At 43.3% G+C, this 19,314-nt stretch overlaps 1 protein-coding gene across 3 annotated transcripts in view; it reads left to right on the top strand.

The window, feature by feature from the left end:
- Window positions 1–18,288, top strand: part of LOC116939369 (thrombospondin-1-like) — a 50,365-nt gene extending 32,077 nt beyond the window's left edge. For 2 of the 3 annotated variants that reach the window (XM_032947622.2, XM_032947621.2), the window contains exons 15-21: window positions 780–939; window positions 7,895–8,013; window positions 8,973–9,207; window positions 11,058–11,285; window positions 12,146–12,417; window positions 13,952–14,049; window positions 15,928–16,102. In XM_032947622.2, the coding sequence (XP_032803513.2) occupies window positions 780–939; window positions 7,895–8,013; window positions 8,973–9,207; window positions 11,058–11,285; window positions 12,146–12,417; window positions 13,952–14,049; window positions 15,928–16,087 (1,272 nt within the window). In that variant the 3' untranslated portion in view covers window positions 16,088–16,102. Of the gene's footprint in view, window positions 1–779; window positions 940–7,894; window positions 8,014–8,972; window positions 9,208–11,057; window positions 11,286–12,145; window positions 12,418–13,951; window positions 14,050–15,927; window positions 16,103–16,188 lie in introns of those variants that run through there. The other variant, XM_032947623.2, reaches the window with a different exon arrangement.
- The last annotated feature ends 1,026 nt before the right edge of the window (window positions 18,289–19,314 follow it).

The raw sequence follows: 19,314 nt of genomic DNA, 5'->3' as shown, positions 1-19,314 counted from the left end.
GAACCAAATCCATTTAAAATGGAACTGACTCCCTAAGTGCTGAGTGGTGGAATGTCGAAACAGACTGCGGTTGATGCTGCAACAACATCGTCCGTTTCTGTTTGCCACATTCTCCTCCATCTTCACTTCTCTCACCCTGCTTCCTTTCCGTTTATTTACGTCTCTCGAGTGTCTATTTTGTCTGCATTTTCCACATATTCCTTGCAGTATTCATGTGCTTGTTGGGGTACCCCTAATGTGTGATTTTTTTTGGTGTAATTTCTATATTTCTCTTGTTTTGATTTTCCTCCTTCATTCTGTTGGTTGTGTTGTTACATCATCGTGATCGTCATTCATGTTAAGTGCTGTCATTTTATTTTGACACGTTCTCTTCTCAATTATTATTATTCAAATATGAATGTAGCGTTCCATTAAAATGAACCGGTGAAAGATGCAGCATTACTGGCAAAAGGGCTTCCAATGGAAGGAGCTCTAGAGAGCCCCTCTAGAGGGTATTTGGCCTACTCTTCCACGCCGGTCAGACGTCTTGGAAGAGGTGAGAGCATCCCACACTTTGCCCCAACACAATTAACCTTCCGCTCGACTAACTGTGCTCTACCAGATTATACTGCTGGGTAGACAGCAGTATATCTTGACCATTTGTTTCCACTGCCGAGCAAGGAGATCAAATGGAACCTCTGGGTTGCAGGTCCCGGTGCGCTAAGCGTGACTCCGTGGCAACGTCCCTGCCATGGTAATAACAGCACAGTTGATTAATATTCAGTGGCGTCTCTGTACAGGACAACTGCCGACTGCAGTTCAACCCGAGGCAGTACGACTACGACCGCGATGACGTGGGAGACCGCTGTGACAACTGCCCGTACAACCACAACCCGGGGCAGATCGACACGGACGGGAATGGGGAGGGGGACGCCTGCTCTGTGGACATCGATGGAGACGGTAAAACACGCAGTTCCATTTTACCCATTCAGCTGTCAAGTATGCGGTTGACACTTGTCCTGGGTTTTCCCAGGATCATCCTCTTGTTGAGGCAGCTGCCTTGGACAATCTCCAAGTTTCACCGGGACATTGAAAGTGTTTTTTTTTTGTACATTGGGGTATTAATATGCCACTTAGCACAATGCATTTTCATGTAGTTCTCCCTTCTTCTGGTATTGTGAGATATTTTATTTACATAATATGACCCGGTCTTTTGGACCATCGAGGTGGCCACTTTAGTCAAGCATTATGGATAATGGGACAGATGTTATGCATGAAGCAATGTTCAACTACTATCATGCTGTCACCTACCACGTGTTATGTTTCATGATGATTGAAGGCATTGCCGACCCAATCATATATGGCTCAGTCAACTCCTTGCTTCATGGGATTATCAATGTTTATCGTCTGAACGCTGCTGTAACATTCGCATCAAAGCATTGACAGATGTGTAGTGGGTTCACGCACGACAGAGACGGTGTAGTTGAGGCAGCACTATTGATTAGACTTCAACAGAGTAGCACTGAGAAGGGGTAACGGCGCCTTCACCCGTACTGGACTGGGATACACCCCGAGGCTATCTGCCTGACTATTCATGCTCCCAGGTGCTCCGCTACAGGCGCTAGGGGAGGCTATCTGACCTGGCCCAGCTTCGGCGCAGGTCACGACACCCAGCCAGACAGAAGGACATCGGCTCTGAGAGCTCTGGGGCTGCACCACTGGCTTGCTCGGCCCGGCCCTGAGAATAACATAGCGGGTCCGAGTAGTTCCAGGGTCTATCGAGGCGGTCTTCTGTCTTCACTGGCTCTTCACTCTTCGGCTCCCCAACACTGCCTCGAGCTCTCTGGCTCTTCCGACTTTTATACGAATTGGCCCCGAGGGGCGGGGCTCTGAGGGATCCAAAACCCACAGCCCCCCAGGGTGCTAACCGACGCGTTTGTCCCGTGGCATCCTAACGGCTGTGACAAATGTGTGTGTTCCTTTATAACACCCCTACAGATGCATCCTTGTTGTTGTGCTTGTGTGCCACTGCCGGTGCAGCATCGCCCATCTTTAGTCTTCAGAGTGCGTGTGTTCCTCAAGCAGTAATTGATACGGAAGCATTCGCATTCAGCCGCTGATGTACCTGATTGCAACGCTGCCATTAACTTTAGTTTAGTGGCACACGTTTTTAAAGCAGTAAGTTGACTAGGAGATGGCAGTGATGCAGCTATTTCTGGGACACAATTAGCTTCTTCCAGGCATTTAGGTAATTTTGTGCCATACAGTGTTCGAGAATATTCGGTCTGACATATGCTCGGTGACCCCTAAACCACCTGTCTGCCTGTATTTCAATCGGCGAGTAAAAATAACGTATTATTCAGTGATCCCGTAAGTCCCTTGGTAAAAAAATCTACTTGTTTCTAGTCCATTAAAAACATGGCTAGATTGAATGGCATGCATTAACCCAGTCATTCAGCATCTGTGACATAGGTTATTAATTCCGAATATGTTATACTGTACAATCATTCAGAAGTAAAAACACAGCTACATAGAACCAAAATATGGGACATTTATTCCACTACTAAAACAATTATGAGCACGTTCGTTATATTATAGAACGCTTCAGAAACAAACAAAAATACACCCTAAAACCTATGCCCAGTGTGAATAAAATTATACAAATCTGGCCAACAACACACACACACACATACCTTCTGGACTATAAGATGCAACCCCAACTTTTTGCTTTAAATTACACGGGGAAACAAGTGTGGCCTTCTAATCCATAGAATACAGGACGGTAGGATGATATAACTTCTCATTTGAATGCCTCAAGCCTGAATTGTTTAGTTATGGATATGTATAATCTTAAACACACCAGGTGTGTTAAGAATTGACCTACAAATTAAAATCTTGAAGAAAAAAACTGGACTGGAAATTTGGAGCACTCGCTAGGGGTTGGAGCGGGGGGGGGATTGTTCTCTTAAACTTGTTTTTATCACTACGAGTGAGCTCTGGAAAGCGGTGAAGCACAATTCACAGCCTCTTACAGCTCTCTCCCAGCCCAGATTTGAAATGCAGGACTGCAAGCCATGGGTATTTTAAGTATTGATATGGTAAAATAATTAGTGATATATGTTTTTTTTTTAAATCACGTTAACATTATTAGTACTCAATATTTATTGGCAAGACATTGATAGTGTCACGTGAAAAGTTAGAAAGATAACGGTGTAAAATTTTCAGTACTGTTTGTCTCAATTGTCATAATTTATTTGATAGTTGTGGCTTTGCTATTTATTGGTCTTGTATACTTTTCCCACGTGATTTTTTTTTTACTTTCTTTAAATACTCACTCCTGAATTCATTCATAGGAAAATGTGGGGGTTATTTATGCCGTGAGCATTCGTCATGGTGCTATCGTAGTGGGCAATAGTGGAGAAGTGCGAGGCCAGGCCTGCAAACCCACCAGGGAGTGGAATCGTTCGTGCGCCGCGCCGTGCCATTTCCCCCTGATGTCGTAACGTTTCGGTTTTATGAGCTAAGATTGAAAAACCTCGATTTTACAAATGCACGTGGGAACAAAAACAACTCTTGGATGAGGAGTTGTTGTCTCAATTGCTATAGACAATCAAAAGTACATTTTTTTCAGTTTCAATAAATTCTACATCTCTGGCCTCTCTATGTGGCTATGAAGAAGAGCCATTGCCTGAAACATCAACGATTAAATATGACATTTTTAAGACCACAATGCTATTGACGTCTGTGTTGTTTTAACTTCATATTTCTTTTATTCTGGTGCATGCAGCACTATTGTAACTATATGATCATGCATATAGCATGTAAAGCACATGTTTTATGTCAACAGATATATTAAAATAAAAATTGTTCTCTCTTTTTAAAAGGCGTATTTATATATGAGAGGATTTGAAATGGCCATTTCTTAAAAAGTCATGAGTACAACCAACTGGGTGTTATTATCTTCCATCTGGTGCTAAATTCATACCGGTACGGTCTTGTGCTTGCAAAGTCTATCAAGATACGTATATATGTAATAGCCAAGAGTAATTCATAGATTGATATATTACTCGTGCAGGGGCGGCCCTTGATTAGCTGCTGCCAGCAACTTGCGCCCCCTAGGCGAATCACGCAATCGGCGTCCCCACCCTCAAACCCCAAGGGCCGATCTGGGCTGAGGTTTTTGGTAAATTGAGGAACATTTTGCCCACTATTTTCCGCTTAATCTTTTTTAAGCGTATTTTATCTTTCAACAGAGGCATCACTATTCGGTTTGTTCGTCCATCCGTCCGTCTGTCCAACCAATACATTCTCAGAAATGTTGAGAAATGAATTTTAATCGATATTCCCTCTGTACGCGCATGGGAATTGAAATCATGACATTTTCGTTTTTTTATTTTTTCCTCGAATTTGGCGCCCCACTTAACTTGGAGCCTAGGCGACCGCCTTGTTCGCCTATCCTATATGGACGGACCGCCCCTGCACTGGTGTGACCTGTAAAAAAGAATCCACAATTTGTGGATAACGTTATGAAGTTATCTCTCAATTAGCACTCAACTGCTCTTAATGTTAACATAAATTGATCATTTTATACCGTCAATTTATTGATACGACAATCCTCGGTCTTTCAAGGCTTTGGAAATCATTGGATTTTTTAAACTATCATCTTAAATTAACTGTTAAGCATAAGAACGATCCAACTTTATGGCTACAAGCCGAGAGAGAGTACCACGCGTACAACCACTCCATTGAATGCGTGCAACAACAACAACCGCCATTCGCCACTAAGTGGCGGTGACGTCACCACGACGCTTGTGCCAGGCTATGTGCACCTTGAGGCCACGTGAAGTGTCGAACGCCCGCTGGCAGGAGGTCACGGGGCAGACCCAGATGCCACGGGTCGACTGACTGAGACGACTGGCTGATGCGTGCACACACACACACACACGCGCACGTTTTTACCTTGGAGAGTAATTTCCAATTCACCACCATACAATAAATCCCTGCTCCTGTTATATATGTGTGTGTATATCCTGTTATACTCAAAATAACGGGATTACTCAGATCACACGGTCTGTCTTTAATTCATAACCACAGCCTTAAAACATCCAGATAACTCGAAAGGCTTCATGCGGTCAATTTTCGTTTATTAAAACACCGTGCAAGCGCACGCATGAGGGAAGTAAGCAAACGCTTGCACACCTTCCTGGAGTTGCGGGCCTTCCCAAAACAGTTGCGTGTTTGTGCTTTTCCCCTCCTGACCGAGACGTTTTCTCAAAACGAAGCCGAGTCGATCGGAGCAGTTGGCATGTTGTGCACGGCGCGATAACGTCATGTTGTCCACACGTGCACATGACCTTTCCGGGAAGGCATTCTTCACTTTGAAAGTCTAAACCACAGCTCAAAACTCCTTGAGGAGATCTCGAATAACACCGTGGATTCATTGCACAACTACCGTGACCCAACAAGAACTCACAGCTCCTTTTGTTGAACAATAGAAATGACTGTGCTTTTCCAACAACCGTATATTTTTATTTTGTTAACATCATGTATTTTTCATTTGGCTATAATAATAATCAGAATTTCTAACAAATTACAATTCCAGATAGTGGCTTGTGCAGTGCTCCAAAAAACGTATTGCTTCCCAGTTTTACAGGGTTTTTTGTAGCTGATTGTAAGTCTGAAACATATCCCAGCCATAAGTCATATTACTTTCGACAGTTTGGTCATCTTAATTAATTATTTGCGTGACTTGTTATCCATGGACACATTATATTTTTTACCAGTCGTTTTTTTTTAATGTCTGGCAACAACGTTTGATACTGCGTCTGACAGCATCCACATGTGCGCTGTATACCGGCGACTGACAGCAAGCATCACTCACTACGTCTCGCTTTTGCGCCGGCGAAAATCTAGCAATGTCCACATCCAGGATACATCGTCTTGCATCCACATCACAGGCAACGTGAAGTGCACTCATCGTTCAGAGTGCACGTAAAATATTCTCCTAACTGTTTTTCCGTCTTCATTTGTTTAAAGGTCAGCAATTGGTCTGTGCTGCTCAATATTTACACGGTTGTTTGGGTTGCAAAGATATTTTTAGGGGTTCAGCCCCCCCTCCCCCCGCCCCGCATAATGCAGTAATAGCCTAATATTTCTCTTTTGGCTGCATTAAAGGTTTTGGATATTTTATCCTTGGCCACACACATTTGATTTAGATGATGATATTCCCATGCATGGAGATTATTCAAATTAGTTGGTGCCTACGGTGTCAGAAGAGTACAATGTAATGATATTTGTATTTCCTTTTTTCAGTTATGCAAATAGTATTGTGTCATTTATACCAAAACTTTCCTTTTGCACAGGTTACTGCTGCAAAGCCGTTTAACAGAGTGATCGTAACGAAACTTTAATTTAAGCATGGCTCTATTATTAGGGGTTAGCGCAAGGTCACATATTCATGCGGTGACGCGATCCGTGTGACGAATAAACACAATGCAACTAAAGTACAGGATTAAGCAAACCACAGCCAGCTGAATTTGGTAAAATAAACTGGAGTGTACTGAGATCCTTTTTGTTTCATTGTAATTTGCCCTCCGTCCCTTTTACCCCCATTTCTGCTCTCGTACAGCTGGAACCAATCCCACTCACAGTAAATACTTCTCACACAAGTCTCTCCAAGTTATTAAGTCACCTCTAACAAAAAAATAAACATGATGTCGGCAAGCCCTGCAATTGGAGCGCGGCAGCTCAGAATCGGAATGTTGAGGTCAATTGCGAGTCGGGGGTTATCGCAGCCCGTCCGTCAACCGTCTGCGGCCAGTAAATTGTACCCACTTTGTGGCAAGCAAACAATGGTCTTCATGTGGAAGAACTGAACCCTGCCATAGAAATGTGAAAAGTCTGATGCTTTCTAGGGCCACCAGTAGAGATAAGTAGTCGCCTGATTTGAGCTTGTCTATTCATATACACACGTAATTAAAAAAACAACTCTTTTTTCCCTTTTTAATGCTATGGAGGTTGCCCATCGTTTAAGCAGCACTGAGACCGGTCAAGTGTTTATTTTATCAAGGCTCCCATGCCTCGGATTTTTGGCAGATTGACCTCAAGCCCACCGTTGTAATTTGCCACCGATCACAACCACACATCTTGTACAGTTAGGTCGTCATAGGTCAGGTTCTTTGCCAATTGAAAGGCGCCTATACCAATGCAAAATAATAAGCAAGTTCATTAATACAACAATACATTACAGCCCTTTGTCAAATCCGGCACTGGACAAAGGGCTCCCCATAACGTGCCATGCTGGGGAGTGTGAGTTGATGTTCAGTTGGGGGGGGGATACGCGGACCGGTTCTGATATCACTGGCCATTGATGTTTGCTTTTGCAGGGAAATCAACTCATAATGCCGTCTGATAACCACTGCACCACTACTTTATCACGAAGGGCATTATACACTGATAGTTTTTCTGCTTTATTACATGTATTGTATTTCTGTAATTTGGATTTTATCCTTCCCCGTAAATCACATAGAGGGATGATGGCCGATGGGCAATACTGACGATGGAGATGCAGCCCTTTTTCAATCCACTCCTGGATGATATCTGAATGTTTATTCAAGTTTATCAATTAACCCACTTTTAAAACTGTCATTTGTGTTTACAGGCAATAAGTACCTGCTTTCACCCACAGCACCAACAATGTCTGACAGAGACAAACATGTAATTCACGAGAATGAGATTTGCTAAAAAAAAGGAATGGGCCATCATGCATGCATTTCAACAACATGGAAATCGTGCTACAGTTGGATATCAAATAACAGAATGCATTCATGCGGTGGCTGTTTTGATCGATGCTTAATGTCAAGGTGAAGTAAACAATAACACCCGAGGGCATTAACTTTTTGTCTTCGTTGCCCAGGTATTCTAAATGAACAAGACAACTGTCCTTATATTTATAACGTGGACCAGAAGGACACGGACAAGGATGGCGTTGGCGACATGTGCGACAATTGTCCGCTGGAGCACAACCCAGAGCAGGTGAGGGTTCTTCCCCCTACGTGCCTCATGAGATCTCTTGGCCTCTGGTAGGCCTTGTCATTATAATGGGGGGGGGGGGGGTAAACTGATCAACTGTCATGTTATGAACATAGGCACTGGGTTAGTTAATTATATGCATTACGAATTCCTGACACTTTCATCCCATTTTGTTCGTATTGCACAGTACCGTATTCACATAATGTCACAAATCACAGTAAAAACTCGCCCTTTCACGGTGAATGTCAACTGGCAGTGCACCTCACTATGCAAAGGTTGCTTTCACACTTCTCTCCATCATATGTTTCACAGCTTGCTGTCGATATTTTTTTCCCTCGAATGCTTACCCTGAAAATGTTTAGTTGTTCCCTATGTGTTTTTGTAATGAATTTTGAGGCGCACCATAAAAAAAAATGTTAATCCCAATGATTAATTTTGCTGATGCTTTTCCATAATGCAGGTTTTTTTGGGTTAGATCGTGTAAATATATAAATGTGTCGTTAAACCCGCCACCACCCCGACACAGCTAATTAATAAGGTTTGTCACATGAACAGAACATGCCAATTGCTGATGCTAGTTGTAATTACTGGCGAAACGTTTTTCTCGGATTGTAAATGTTGTGGATTTACTTTTCAATGTACTAGAAACGAATTGACATGTTCTGTTTACATGACAAACCTTACTAATTGTCTGTGCCGGGTGGTGGCGGGTTTAACGACACATTTATATCTCCATGATCTAACCCACAGAAACCTGTATTATAGATTAATATTTTGCTCCTGTCTTCTGCGCAAATGTAGCAGGGAAGTGGCAGATGATTTAATGTGTTTATAGGCCAGCTTTGTGCCTGCAGCACATTACAATGGTGCATGGGACAACTGGATAGTTGGCCCTAGCACTGGCGCAATATTGTTCACGGATAACACTTCTGCGTGCTTCATTTTTCTGTTTTTTTTTATAGATGGACACAGACTCTGACCTCATTGGAGATAAGTGTGATAACAATCAGGACATTGATGAGGATGGCCATCAGAACAATTTGGACAACTGCCCCTATGTACCAAACTCGAATCAGGCTGACCATGACAAAGATGGCAAAGGTGACGCTTGTGACTGGGATGATGACAACGATGGAATTCCCGACGACAAGGACAACTGTCGACTCGTGCCAAACCCTGACCAACTCGACTCTGATGGTACAGCACGCACGTAGACACACAAAGACAAAGATCCCCCATATAGGCTTACTTGGCTGTTGGGGCAAGTGCTATTAGCGAGTACCTATGAAGGCCGGCACATTGCGCGAAGGGGATGGCTTTGCCAGCAGCACGTCAGGCAACCTTTGCCTCCCCCGTTCCGATGTTTACACATCATACCAGGTACTTATTTAAGGTAGAGATAACCTAGTGGAGGCCCAGGACCGGTTCAGATATTGTCACTGATGATCGGGAATCGAAAGCAGCTAGCTGGGTTTGTAGCGCAGGGCACTAGCCACTGCACCACTGCCTCCCACAGTGACACAGACACACACACAAGCACACTTGTGCGTGTAAACAAGTACTCGCACATACTTGTAGTGGACATAAAACGCACATAATTACAGGCGACAGGCTACATGCTCCTTGCTATATATTTTAAGTTAATTCCCTCACATCAGAAGTGCTTAGTAATTCCCTGTCTACCACTCGGCTATGCAAATCTGCAAACAATTGCATTTAAATTTTTGATGAAATGTGTACCTGTCAAAATAATAAAGTACTGTACTCATAAAAAGAGTGCTTGTACCCTGAAGGTCTTTTACAAGATACCCTGGGCTGCACACTGACCACACACAGCATTAGGACTCTCATAACTGATGTCGAATATGCCATGCCTTTTCATTCCGTGGCATTCATCTTCACAAGAGATATTCGAAATGAATCAAGTTTATGGATGATATAACTTTAATGGAGATCAGGCTCCCAAGTTTAATCTCAATAAATATAAAATTTAATACAAATCGTTGTAATAATAGCGGAGAGCTCTCTCCTGTCGGTGATGTTATGGACCTTAGGGAGTCCCGGGGCTCGCTGGTGACATCCTCCCCGTACTGCGTGTGGTGCGGAGCAGTGATAAATTAGTCAGCATTTCATATTTCAGTCATAGTCCAAGTCTGGTCAACAACAACCTGTGAATGTTTTCGTCAGATCTTACCCTGAGAGTGTTATGTAGTCGTTGTATTAGTGCAGTAGACGAAAGCAGTCAAGAATGTAGCCCGTTCTCCGCTAGTAAATGTTGGTGTGAAGAGTTGTGCAAGTTCCCCTCCTCTCAAAACAATCAGCTCAGCCAATCGGTGAACTAACTCAATCTTTTTTATATTAACATAGAGACAAACACCTTTTATGGTCTTCCTAAATGCACTGCGGTCTCTCAATAACGTTACTAGATTCTCTTACTTTGCATCTTCATCCACACTCGTTAAACTGCACGCTTTGGTGGGAAGCCGTCGTGATCATTACGCTTGATGATTTTCATCCATTATGAGACCTCCTTTGCCAGTAACAAGATATAGTAATAGGTTTTACCCTTTTAACTGGCATCCAATCATAGTCATCGCTGACTTTGACTAAAAGAAAAACCCATTGCCAAATATGTTCCTCCCTAATTTTGTTCACGAAATGAACACTGGTGTAGAGTGCGAGCAGACACACACACACACACAGGGGGGGGGGGAGAAAGAGCCATCTCTGCCTGCTAGAAATCGGGCAACACGCGATGAGTCTCCCATGATTTATCGAATCATTACCTGCCGTAAAACGCCGTGCGTGATGTACGATACGACGCTAACAGCGCTCCAAAGCAGGAGATCCCGCTTTGTTCCATGAAGTCACAAAAAAGGAATTTGTTTAACATTTATTGCTCATAAAGATGTACGAGAGAGATAAAATCCACAGGATTAACCACCTCTTCTTCATGAACAACGCGTACCATGTACCCCTCCGTGTTGGGGTTCGTTTGAAGCTATGCAGCGGTGTTGTAATGGTATTTGCTGTATGTTCATTTACAGGTGATGGGCGAGGCGACGCCTGCAAATATGACTTTGACAACGACGGAATACCGGACATTGAGGACAACTGCCCCGAGAATGCGGCTATTTTCCAGACAGACCTGCGAAAGTTCCAGGTGGTTCCTCTCGACCCCAAGGGCACAGCTCAGATCGACCCGAACTGGGCGGTGCGCCACCAGGGCAAGGAGCTCGTGCAGACGGTCAACAGCGACCCAGGGATGGCCATCGGTGAGTTGATCACGATCGCCTTCATTCATTCCCCAATATCGCACCTCGGAGTAAGAAACAGGTCTCTTGTTTTAAAGCTTTGGTGACTGCAGTAATTCATATTCTTAGCTCTTTTGGTAAAGTCACGTTGAAGGGAAACAATAAAATAATAAAATATATATAAAACAATAAAACATTCTCACGACGTTTCGACCATAACACAAACGGTCGTCATCAGGTGTGAAAAACCAACGGCAAGAAACGACGACCGTTTGTGTTATGGTCGAAACGTCGTGAGAATTTTTTATTGTTTTATATATATTTTATTATTTTATTGTTTCCCTTCAACGTGACTTTACCGAAAGAGCTAAGAATATAAATAAGTCTCTTGTTGATCTTTGCTGCGTTGTTTACGTCATCCGTGCTGCGTCAACCATTCAAAAACTTTTATTCGTGTCGTAATTATGAAAAAATATATATTTCTAATGATACTACCTATTTAGTTAGTAAAGTTTTTTTTAAAGATACGAACTTATATCTTTCGTGAATTTGTGAACTTATAGCCAGGATGCGCAATCTGAACTCGCAATCCAGAGGTCACTGGTTGGATCTGCTGGCAATATGCATGGGCACATCACAGTTGGACGGCAGGTCGTGTTTATACGGAGAGGTGAAGTATGGGTACTCCTACCTCGTCCAAGACAACTGGCCAGCGTGGAAGGGGAATTGGGGCTCTCCAGAGCTCCTTCCGGTAGAGACTCTTCCACCAGCAGTGGCGTGCGCAGACGACCGCGGGGCTGCGCCTTTACCTCGAAGTTCCAAACGTACTTTGTGGTGAACAAAGCCTTACCGTTGCCACCCCCCCCCCCCCCCCCCTCCAGGGTACGACGAGTTCAACGGCGTAGACTTCAGCGGCACTTTATTTGTGAACACCGAGCTCGACGACGACTACGCGGGCTTCGTGTTCGGCTACCAGTCGAGCGGCCGCTTCTACGTCGTCATGTGGAAACAGGTGACGCAGACGTACTGGCAGAACAAGCCGACGGTGGCGCACGGCTACGCCGGCCTGCAGATCAAGGTCGTCAACTCGTCCACGGGACCGAGCGAGAACCTTCGCAACGCGCTCTGGCACACGGGGGACACCCCTGGACAGGTAACGCCGCGATGGGTACAGCCGAAAACCTCGCAACGACGCAAGTCTCTTTTTTTATTTTAATTGGATTTGATTGGACGCCCGTTTGTTGCAGGAGAGAGTACATTCGAAGGGGTTCAGTGTGCGAGGTTGTGTCCTCTGGGCTAGTGACTCTCCCTGTAAGAGAGTGTATTCGTTTGGGGGGCGGGGGTAATTTTCTACTTAAGCAGAGGGTGCGAGGATGGGTGAGTGAGAAAATATTACAAAAGCCACAACATGACTCTGATACAACCAAATGTTGCTTAGCCTGGAGTGAAATACATGAATGCACTGTATAAAATCCATGTATTGTACAGGGCGTTCAAAGAGGTATCATTATTAAGGAACTGCAGAGAGCGTTTTGAACGGTGAGATTACAACTTTTGCTGACTTATTTTTTTTAAACCTAAAAGCTTGAGCGGTCTTCGGGCCTTTGGCCACACATAACAACAGGTAGAGTGTCAGCGAACATCTCAAATTTCGCGAGGGCCCTCGTCGCCACCCCTGTGCGCGGAGACGTGGAGGTCTAGAGGGATGGTAGTTTTATCGACCCAGCTTAAACTGCTGTGCGACTTTTAACGAGTTAATAGAAAGATGATTCCTTCACGAACACGCTGTATTTTCAAACTACCCCATCACACATTCCAGCTCATACCATCGTGCACTTTTAACTCCAATCCAATTAACGTCACCTGCACACATGTATGCACACATGTTGAACTTCTTTCACACCGTACGTAGCCAACCGTGCTAATCAGAGGTGCGACACGTACATTTACTATCCCATAAATATCACTTACACACATACACTTACTGTTCAATAAATATCACTTACACACGAACACTTACTATCAGCATGAAAATGCATTCCTTTTAGCTAAGAGCTGTCACATCACATACAGCCACATCTTGCTGCAGTACACCACCTCACACCAAAATGCACCGCTCTGGAATTTAGCTGGGCAAATGTAAAATAGTTGGAATTAAATGTCCGATGTGTTTAAAACAGTAAGACCTCTTTGTATCACAAGCATTTTCACAAATAATTTCTAAACTGTCGCCTATGTTCGGTGACGCACACTCAGACACTGGTAACCACACAATAACATTGAAGAAACGTGGATACGATTTTCCCAATTCATGAATACAAATGTACAAAACGTCCCGGTTTGTTATCATTAAAAATTACTTCTGTTTATTGCGTTAGTTTAGGTAACGTAATCTTTGCGCAGACCGCTCCGTGTCTGTCATGTAAAAAAATGTTCTCTATACATTGGACTAAGATTTTACAATTCCATTCCTATAACAAACTTCCCAAGGCCATGCCAATCATTGCGAGTTGGAAGGCAGGACCCGTTCATGTCACTCGCCACCAATGTTTGGCGTTCCGCACTCTCCCTAAAATAGCCTTAGAACATATCTAAATGAGAACATGTTTTATGGAAATCTTCCGAGTGAAAACTAGTGGTCGGTGTTTGATGCGCAATGCTAACATGGCGTGCTGCTGCTGCTGTAGGTGCGCACTCTGTGGCACGACCCTAAGGTGATCGGCTGGAAAGACTTCACAGCCTACAGGTGGCATCTTGTCCACAGACCCAAGACTGGCTTTATCAGGTACTCACTCACATCGCTCGTGAAGCTTTCGCTTCAGAAGGCATCTGGTTAATTGCAGTCTGAGCCGAAGTCCGTACACTTCGATATAAAATGTGGGTTAAAAGCATGACGGAGAAAGTGTGGGAAAAATACAATGTGAATTTAACACACAACGAAACAGAGATGCAGCTCAGGTGCCCAGGTGTTCCAGCTCGCATGAGTCCTGCTAAGCGTGTCCGAGCGTGTTTTTATTAAAATCCCTGCCTTCGTTCTTGCGGTCGCAGTCATGTTTATTGCTCCCTATTTTTTGGGAATGCGTTCTTCATTAACTTTCTTACGCAGCAGCTTGTACGGTGACAGTAACTGCCGCAGCCGAGGCACCGAGTGTGTGAGAGGGTGTGTGCTGCGTTGTTGGGTCATGTAACCCACACAACCAGTCTCTGGGTGCCGGGGTTCAGTTCAGTTTGATGGGGGCCCGAGGCTGTTCTTTGATTTTGGGCCCTCTCTTAACTGTTTTACCACTCACTGCAAACGCACTCATTACACACAAAGTGCTTGCCACAAATGAACCACAATACCTCGCTGATCTCGTCAAGGAACATGCTTCATCACGTGAACTCCGATCATCCTCACAGCGGCTTTTGGCTAACCATCGAACGAAGACGGTCACTGCATCGCACGCTTGCCAAATGCGCTTCTCCGGCCGTTTGGAACGCTCTTCCTTCCGACATTAGGAAGCCACTGGAGCTATCCACTTGTACATCATCTCGATTGAAAACGAATTTCATTAGAACCGTTTTTTTTATGTTTAGTGTGTTTCCCTTCCCCCACACCTCCGATTAGCACGGTTGGCTATGCACGGTGCGAAAGAAGTTCAACATACAGTACATTACCACCTCCAATGTCTATTGTCAAGCACTGTTATTTACCTTGGTTACTTCAGTACTTGCTTTTGAATGTATTGTCCAAATTGTAAAGCTATGTCAACGTTAAAGCTAAAAAAACTATTTTAATTTCTGCATGTAACTTGCAGTCTTCTTCGTCGTATGCCTGATGTTGTTTTAGAATAACAACAGATTTACTTTGAGGTGGTGGAAGCCAGAAAATTGTGTCAGGCATACTAAAAATCATTGGCACGATGCTGTTATTTAAAAACAACATTACCTATATCGCCGTGCTCCAGGATTGTGTTTCAACAATTACAAAGCAGCAAATATTTTGGGGGTAAGGCAGTGTTGGGGGGGCTTAAAATCCGAGGCCCCGGGGGGTTGCAGCCCTCGGTAAGTATGGCCCTGTGCCTGTGGTGAAGCAGCAGTCGCCTAAAGCAGATAGCAGAGGGCAAATGGGCACACTGCAGGCGAGAGTTGAAGTGAAGTGACACGGTGCAGGAAAACTCTCTTGGAATGTAAGAAACTTTCCACTGGCCGCTACCAGTGTACTCATAACTGGCGTGATTTGTTCAGAGACGAGTGATTTATAAATGAGAGACGGATATAATAAAACTGCATCTGAGGCAGCTACAATGAAATATAAATGACACGGCACTTTTCATCGGACTGTTTCATTTGAAGAAATTGCTATGGACTGCGGTGAAAATGTAAAAAAAAAAAATTCTGCCGACGGTAACACAACACCTCGAGTGCCTTGTGCCCCAGACCACTGCAGACGCTATATTTTTTCTTTTTCCACGTCGTTACAAATGCCGCATTGTCCAGCCAAACATCCGAGTGGACGAAACAACCGGAGGCGTCGCAACGTGCGTCATGACTCACCCCTAAAATGCAATATCCAGACCACTGCGTTACACAAACTACATCATTCCTTCTGAGTTTGTTCGTTCGCAAAGTGGCTCACGGTCGATTTCATAACCTGCGCCGTTCTCATCTGCTTTTATTGCAGGGTTGTGATGCACGAGGGAAAGCAGGTGTTGGCTGACTCGGGACCCATCTATGACAAGACGTTTGCGGGTGGTCGGCTCGGGCTCTTTGTGTTCTCCCAGGAGATGATTTACTTTTCAGACCTGAAGTACGGCTGCAAAGGTGAGGCTTCTATGAGTTAATTTTTTACACCTTCATTTTGAAAATGAACTACAAATATTGCACGTCAACGTTTAATATTTCCACGCCGGTGACAATGCACTCTATTCCCCTCTGTTTACAGATTCTTAGATGAAAACCCGAACGAGACAAAGGTACCAGCCATTGTACCAGATATTTTCCCCAAAGCTACCTTACAAACGCTTCGATCAATATTCAGCGAGTGATTGGCTGAAACATAACCACACATTAATGGAGGGTGTATTCAATGTAACGTTTGGGTTATACTTTTGTATACCTTCACACAAATGTAGAACTCACCAGGAATCACTCATTCCAAGTGACACAGCTTCATCCGAAGCAAAGCTAAAGTGCAAGAAATGTAACGATGTTATAGGGGACTCAACACAGCAACTTAATATTTCAACTTCAGATACGGCAGTGGACTCCCCTCTAACATATAGCAGTGGTGATTAAGCAATTTTTGATTTAAAGCTTTCATGACTGCAGGGATTCATATTCTTGGTTCTTTCGGTAAAGTCACGTAGAAGGGAAACAATAAAATAATAGATAATGATATGAAACAATATTTTATTGTTTTATATTTTTATTATTTGATTGTTTCCCTTCTACATGACTTTACCGAAAGAACCAAGAAGATCAAGCAATTGTTACACATTATTCTCAATGTATGACTGATGCCATCTGTTGATTAAACTTCCAAAGTATACAGTACCTCGGTGAAATGCTTAAGATGTTGGATGCTTGAGGTGTTAATAATGGATGTTGTTGCATTTTGATAACTGTAGAGTAGAAATATAAGATGTTATGTCAAACTTGCAATGTTATCTTTATACGCTTGAAATTAATGGAAAAAAATACATATACGGACTATTTAAGAAATCATTTTATACTTGCATTTTTTGTTACGTTGACATTTTGTCAAGTTTGCAAGACCAATGCGTGTCCAAAGAGTTGACTGTAACCAGCAATGTGCGGCAAATTTCTTAGCAAAATTTTTTTTACACAAAACATCCAGCTCACCTGGGAATCATATTCAGGTTTCAGAACTGAAAGATTGAGTCCACTGTAGATAACGTTTTGTTATGTATGAATTAAATTATTTATTTTCATGTCAATGTCAATTGTGTATGATTCTGACGACTCTCCAGTTGGTAGTATTGTGCTGCTTCAGGAATGAAAAAGGAAATCTGTATGATTGTAAATAAGTATTTATTTCTTAAATTACCCATTCATTCTGATCGGGTGTGGGACGAACCACACAGCCCAGGGGGCTGAACCATCGGGGGGGGGGGTTTGTTTCAAGAGAAAATGACCGATGAGCTCTGTTAGCGACGATTCTTTCCCGATCACCGATTTCCATATTTTAATGTGAATCTGTCGGGTCTTTTTACATGTCATGTTTGGATGCCATGTTCACCCCCCCCCCCCCCCCCCAAATTAGTTTGTCGCTTATTCTGGATGGCGTTAACTTTATGCCCATTAAAAGAGAAATATGGAGGCACATAAAAGTCATAACTTTTAAGGGAAATCAGCTGAACAGGAGCAGGGAGGTGGTGAGTATTGAGGGTGATGAGTAATGGAGGTGACCTCACCAAGGTTGGATTGAATAAGTATTTCAGTAGGAAAAATATATTGGCATTTCACCAACTTTTAAAGGCTACTATGCTTATGTGAAATAATTAATTGGATCATGTAGTCAGTTAAATTCCCCACTGAAATGTTTTCATTAAATATATTTCCCCCGAAAAATGTTAGCAGATGGAAAAAGTACATTCCACACAAATCACATTATCAAATGTATCCTTGTTTTACCCAATTCGTCCATTGTTAATTTGAAACCTGTTTACACGAGAACATCAATGGGTAAATCTTTGATTTGTACATATGAAAACATCCCATTTTCAACAAGAACGCTCACGACTATTTCTGAGAAGTGAGATTTAAATGGAAAACAAGAACGCGCACATTGCGCGTGCTTTCAGTTAAAAAAACAGAAAACAATCAGGATGCACCCAGTACAGTAATCATTTCACATATATGGTTCATTGAAGAAATCATACGGTATTTTTTACTGCATTGTTGAAAGCTGCCAAACTTGTTCTGTGGCCTGAAAGATAGTTTGTACCGCCAATATTAGTGTTTTTATGAATAATGTATGAAATGTCTGAAATAATAAATGCCCACTTTATAATAAACCGAATTTTGTCTGCATGTGCATTATTTGCAATATATCACCTTTAACGTGTTGTATACAGTGGGTTCGTGTGAACAATTTATACTCGTAGGCGCCACAACGTTTTACCACAACGTCAAACAAGCCACGTGTGTCAGGGGCACGTGATCAGAAAATTGCGAGTTCAAATCCAGGTTGTACGTTGAACTTCTTTCGCACCGTGCACAGCCAACCGTGCTAATCGGAGGTGCAGTTTGTGGGTTGACACAGCCTCATGAACCCTCCGGGATCGGTACAATGTGTATCCACTGTGGGGGAGTCAAGAGTGGTGTCGTTTGGAGAGATCCTCTCCCCGCAGTAGGAATGTGAAATGTTGACCACTGGCTCAGGACTGTGAACAGGAGATGAGCACCGCCTCAATTCTCATTAAAGCAGGAAATCACTCTGACCTTTTACTTTGCACCTCCCATGGTGATTGATAGGGTTGCCACATCTGAGGTACCAAATAACCCAGGAAGAAAATGGGAAGAAGAAGAATACAGGTTTCCCTCGCTTTACGTGGGTTCGGTTCGCGCGGTTTCGTGTGTATGCGGCAAAGCTATTTTCTGCCAAAAATTCGCTATGTGCGATTTAAATTCACTCATATGCGGCAATGCGATCGGACGTGGGAGAACATTGTGTGTGTGTGTGCTGTATGCGCTACTCAGCAGGCAGCTGTCTTGTGCTGTGTCGCTACGTGCACCCTTTTATTGGAATGCATCTGCCACATAAAGCGAGGGAAACGACCTGTATCTCAAGAGGGGAGAATTACATTAAATGCGTAGTTGGAAGTGATGTATTATTATGTAATTTACAAAAGTTTAGATTTTTAAAAATGTATTTCTCAGCAGCACGATCTCAAAAAGAGGATAATCCTGGGAAACGCCAGGACAGGTGGAGAACGCGTCAATTGACCTCTGATCGGGGATTTGAACTCAAGGCCTTCTAATAAGTTTGACACTGACCCGTTTTGGCTATACAGTAGCACTTTATGTCCATGTTGTTCCTATTTGC

The sequence above is a fragment of the Petromyzon marinus genome, chromosome 6 (assembly GCF_048934315.1).
Source record: "Petromyzon marinus isolate PM22_M1 ecotype Great Lakes invasive population chromosome 6, UKy_Petmar_22M1.pri1.0, whole genome shotgun sequence".
Classification (NCBI taxonomy): Eukaryota; Metazoa; Chordata; class Hyperoartia; order Petromyzontiformes; family Petromyzontidae; genus Petromyzon; species Petromyzon marinus.
The sequence above is the reverse complement of the archived record's forward strand: the minus strand, read 5'-3'. Positions and strand labels throughout refer to the sequence as shown.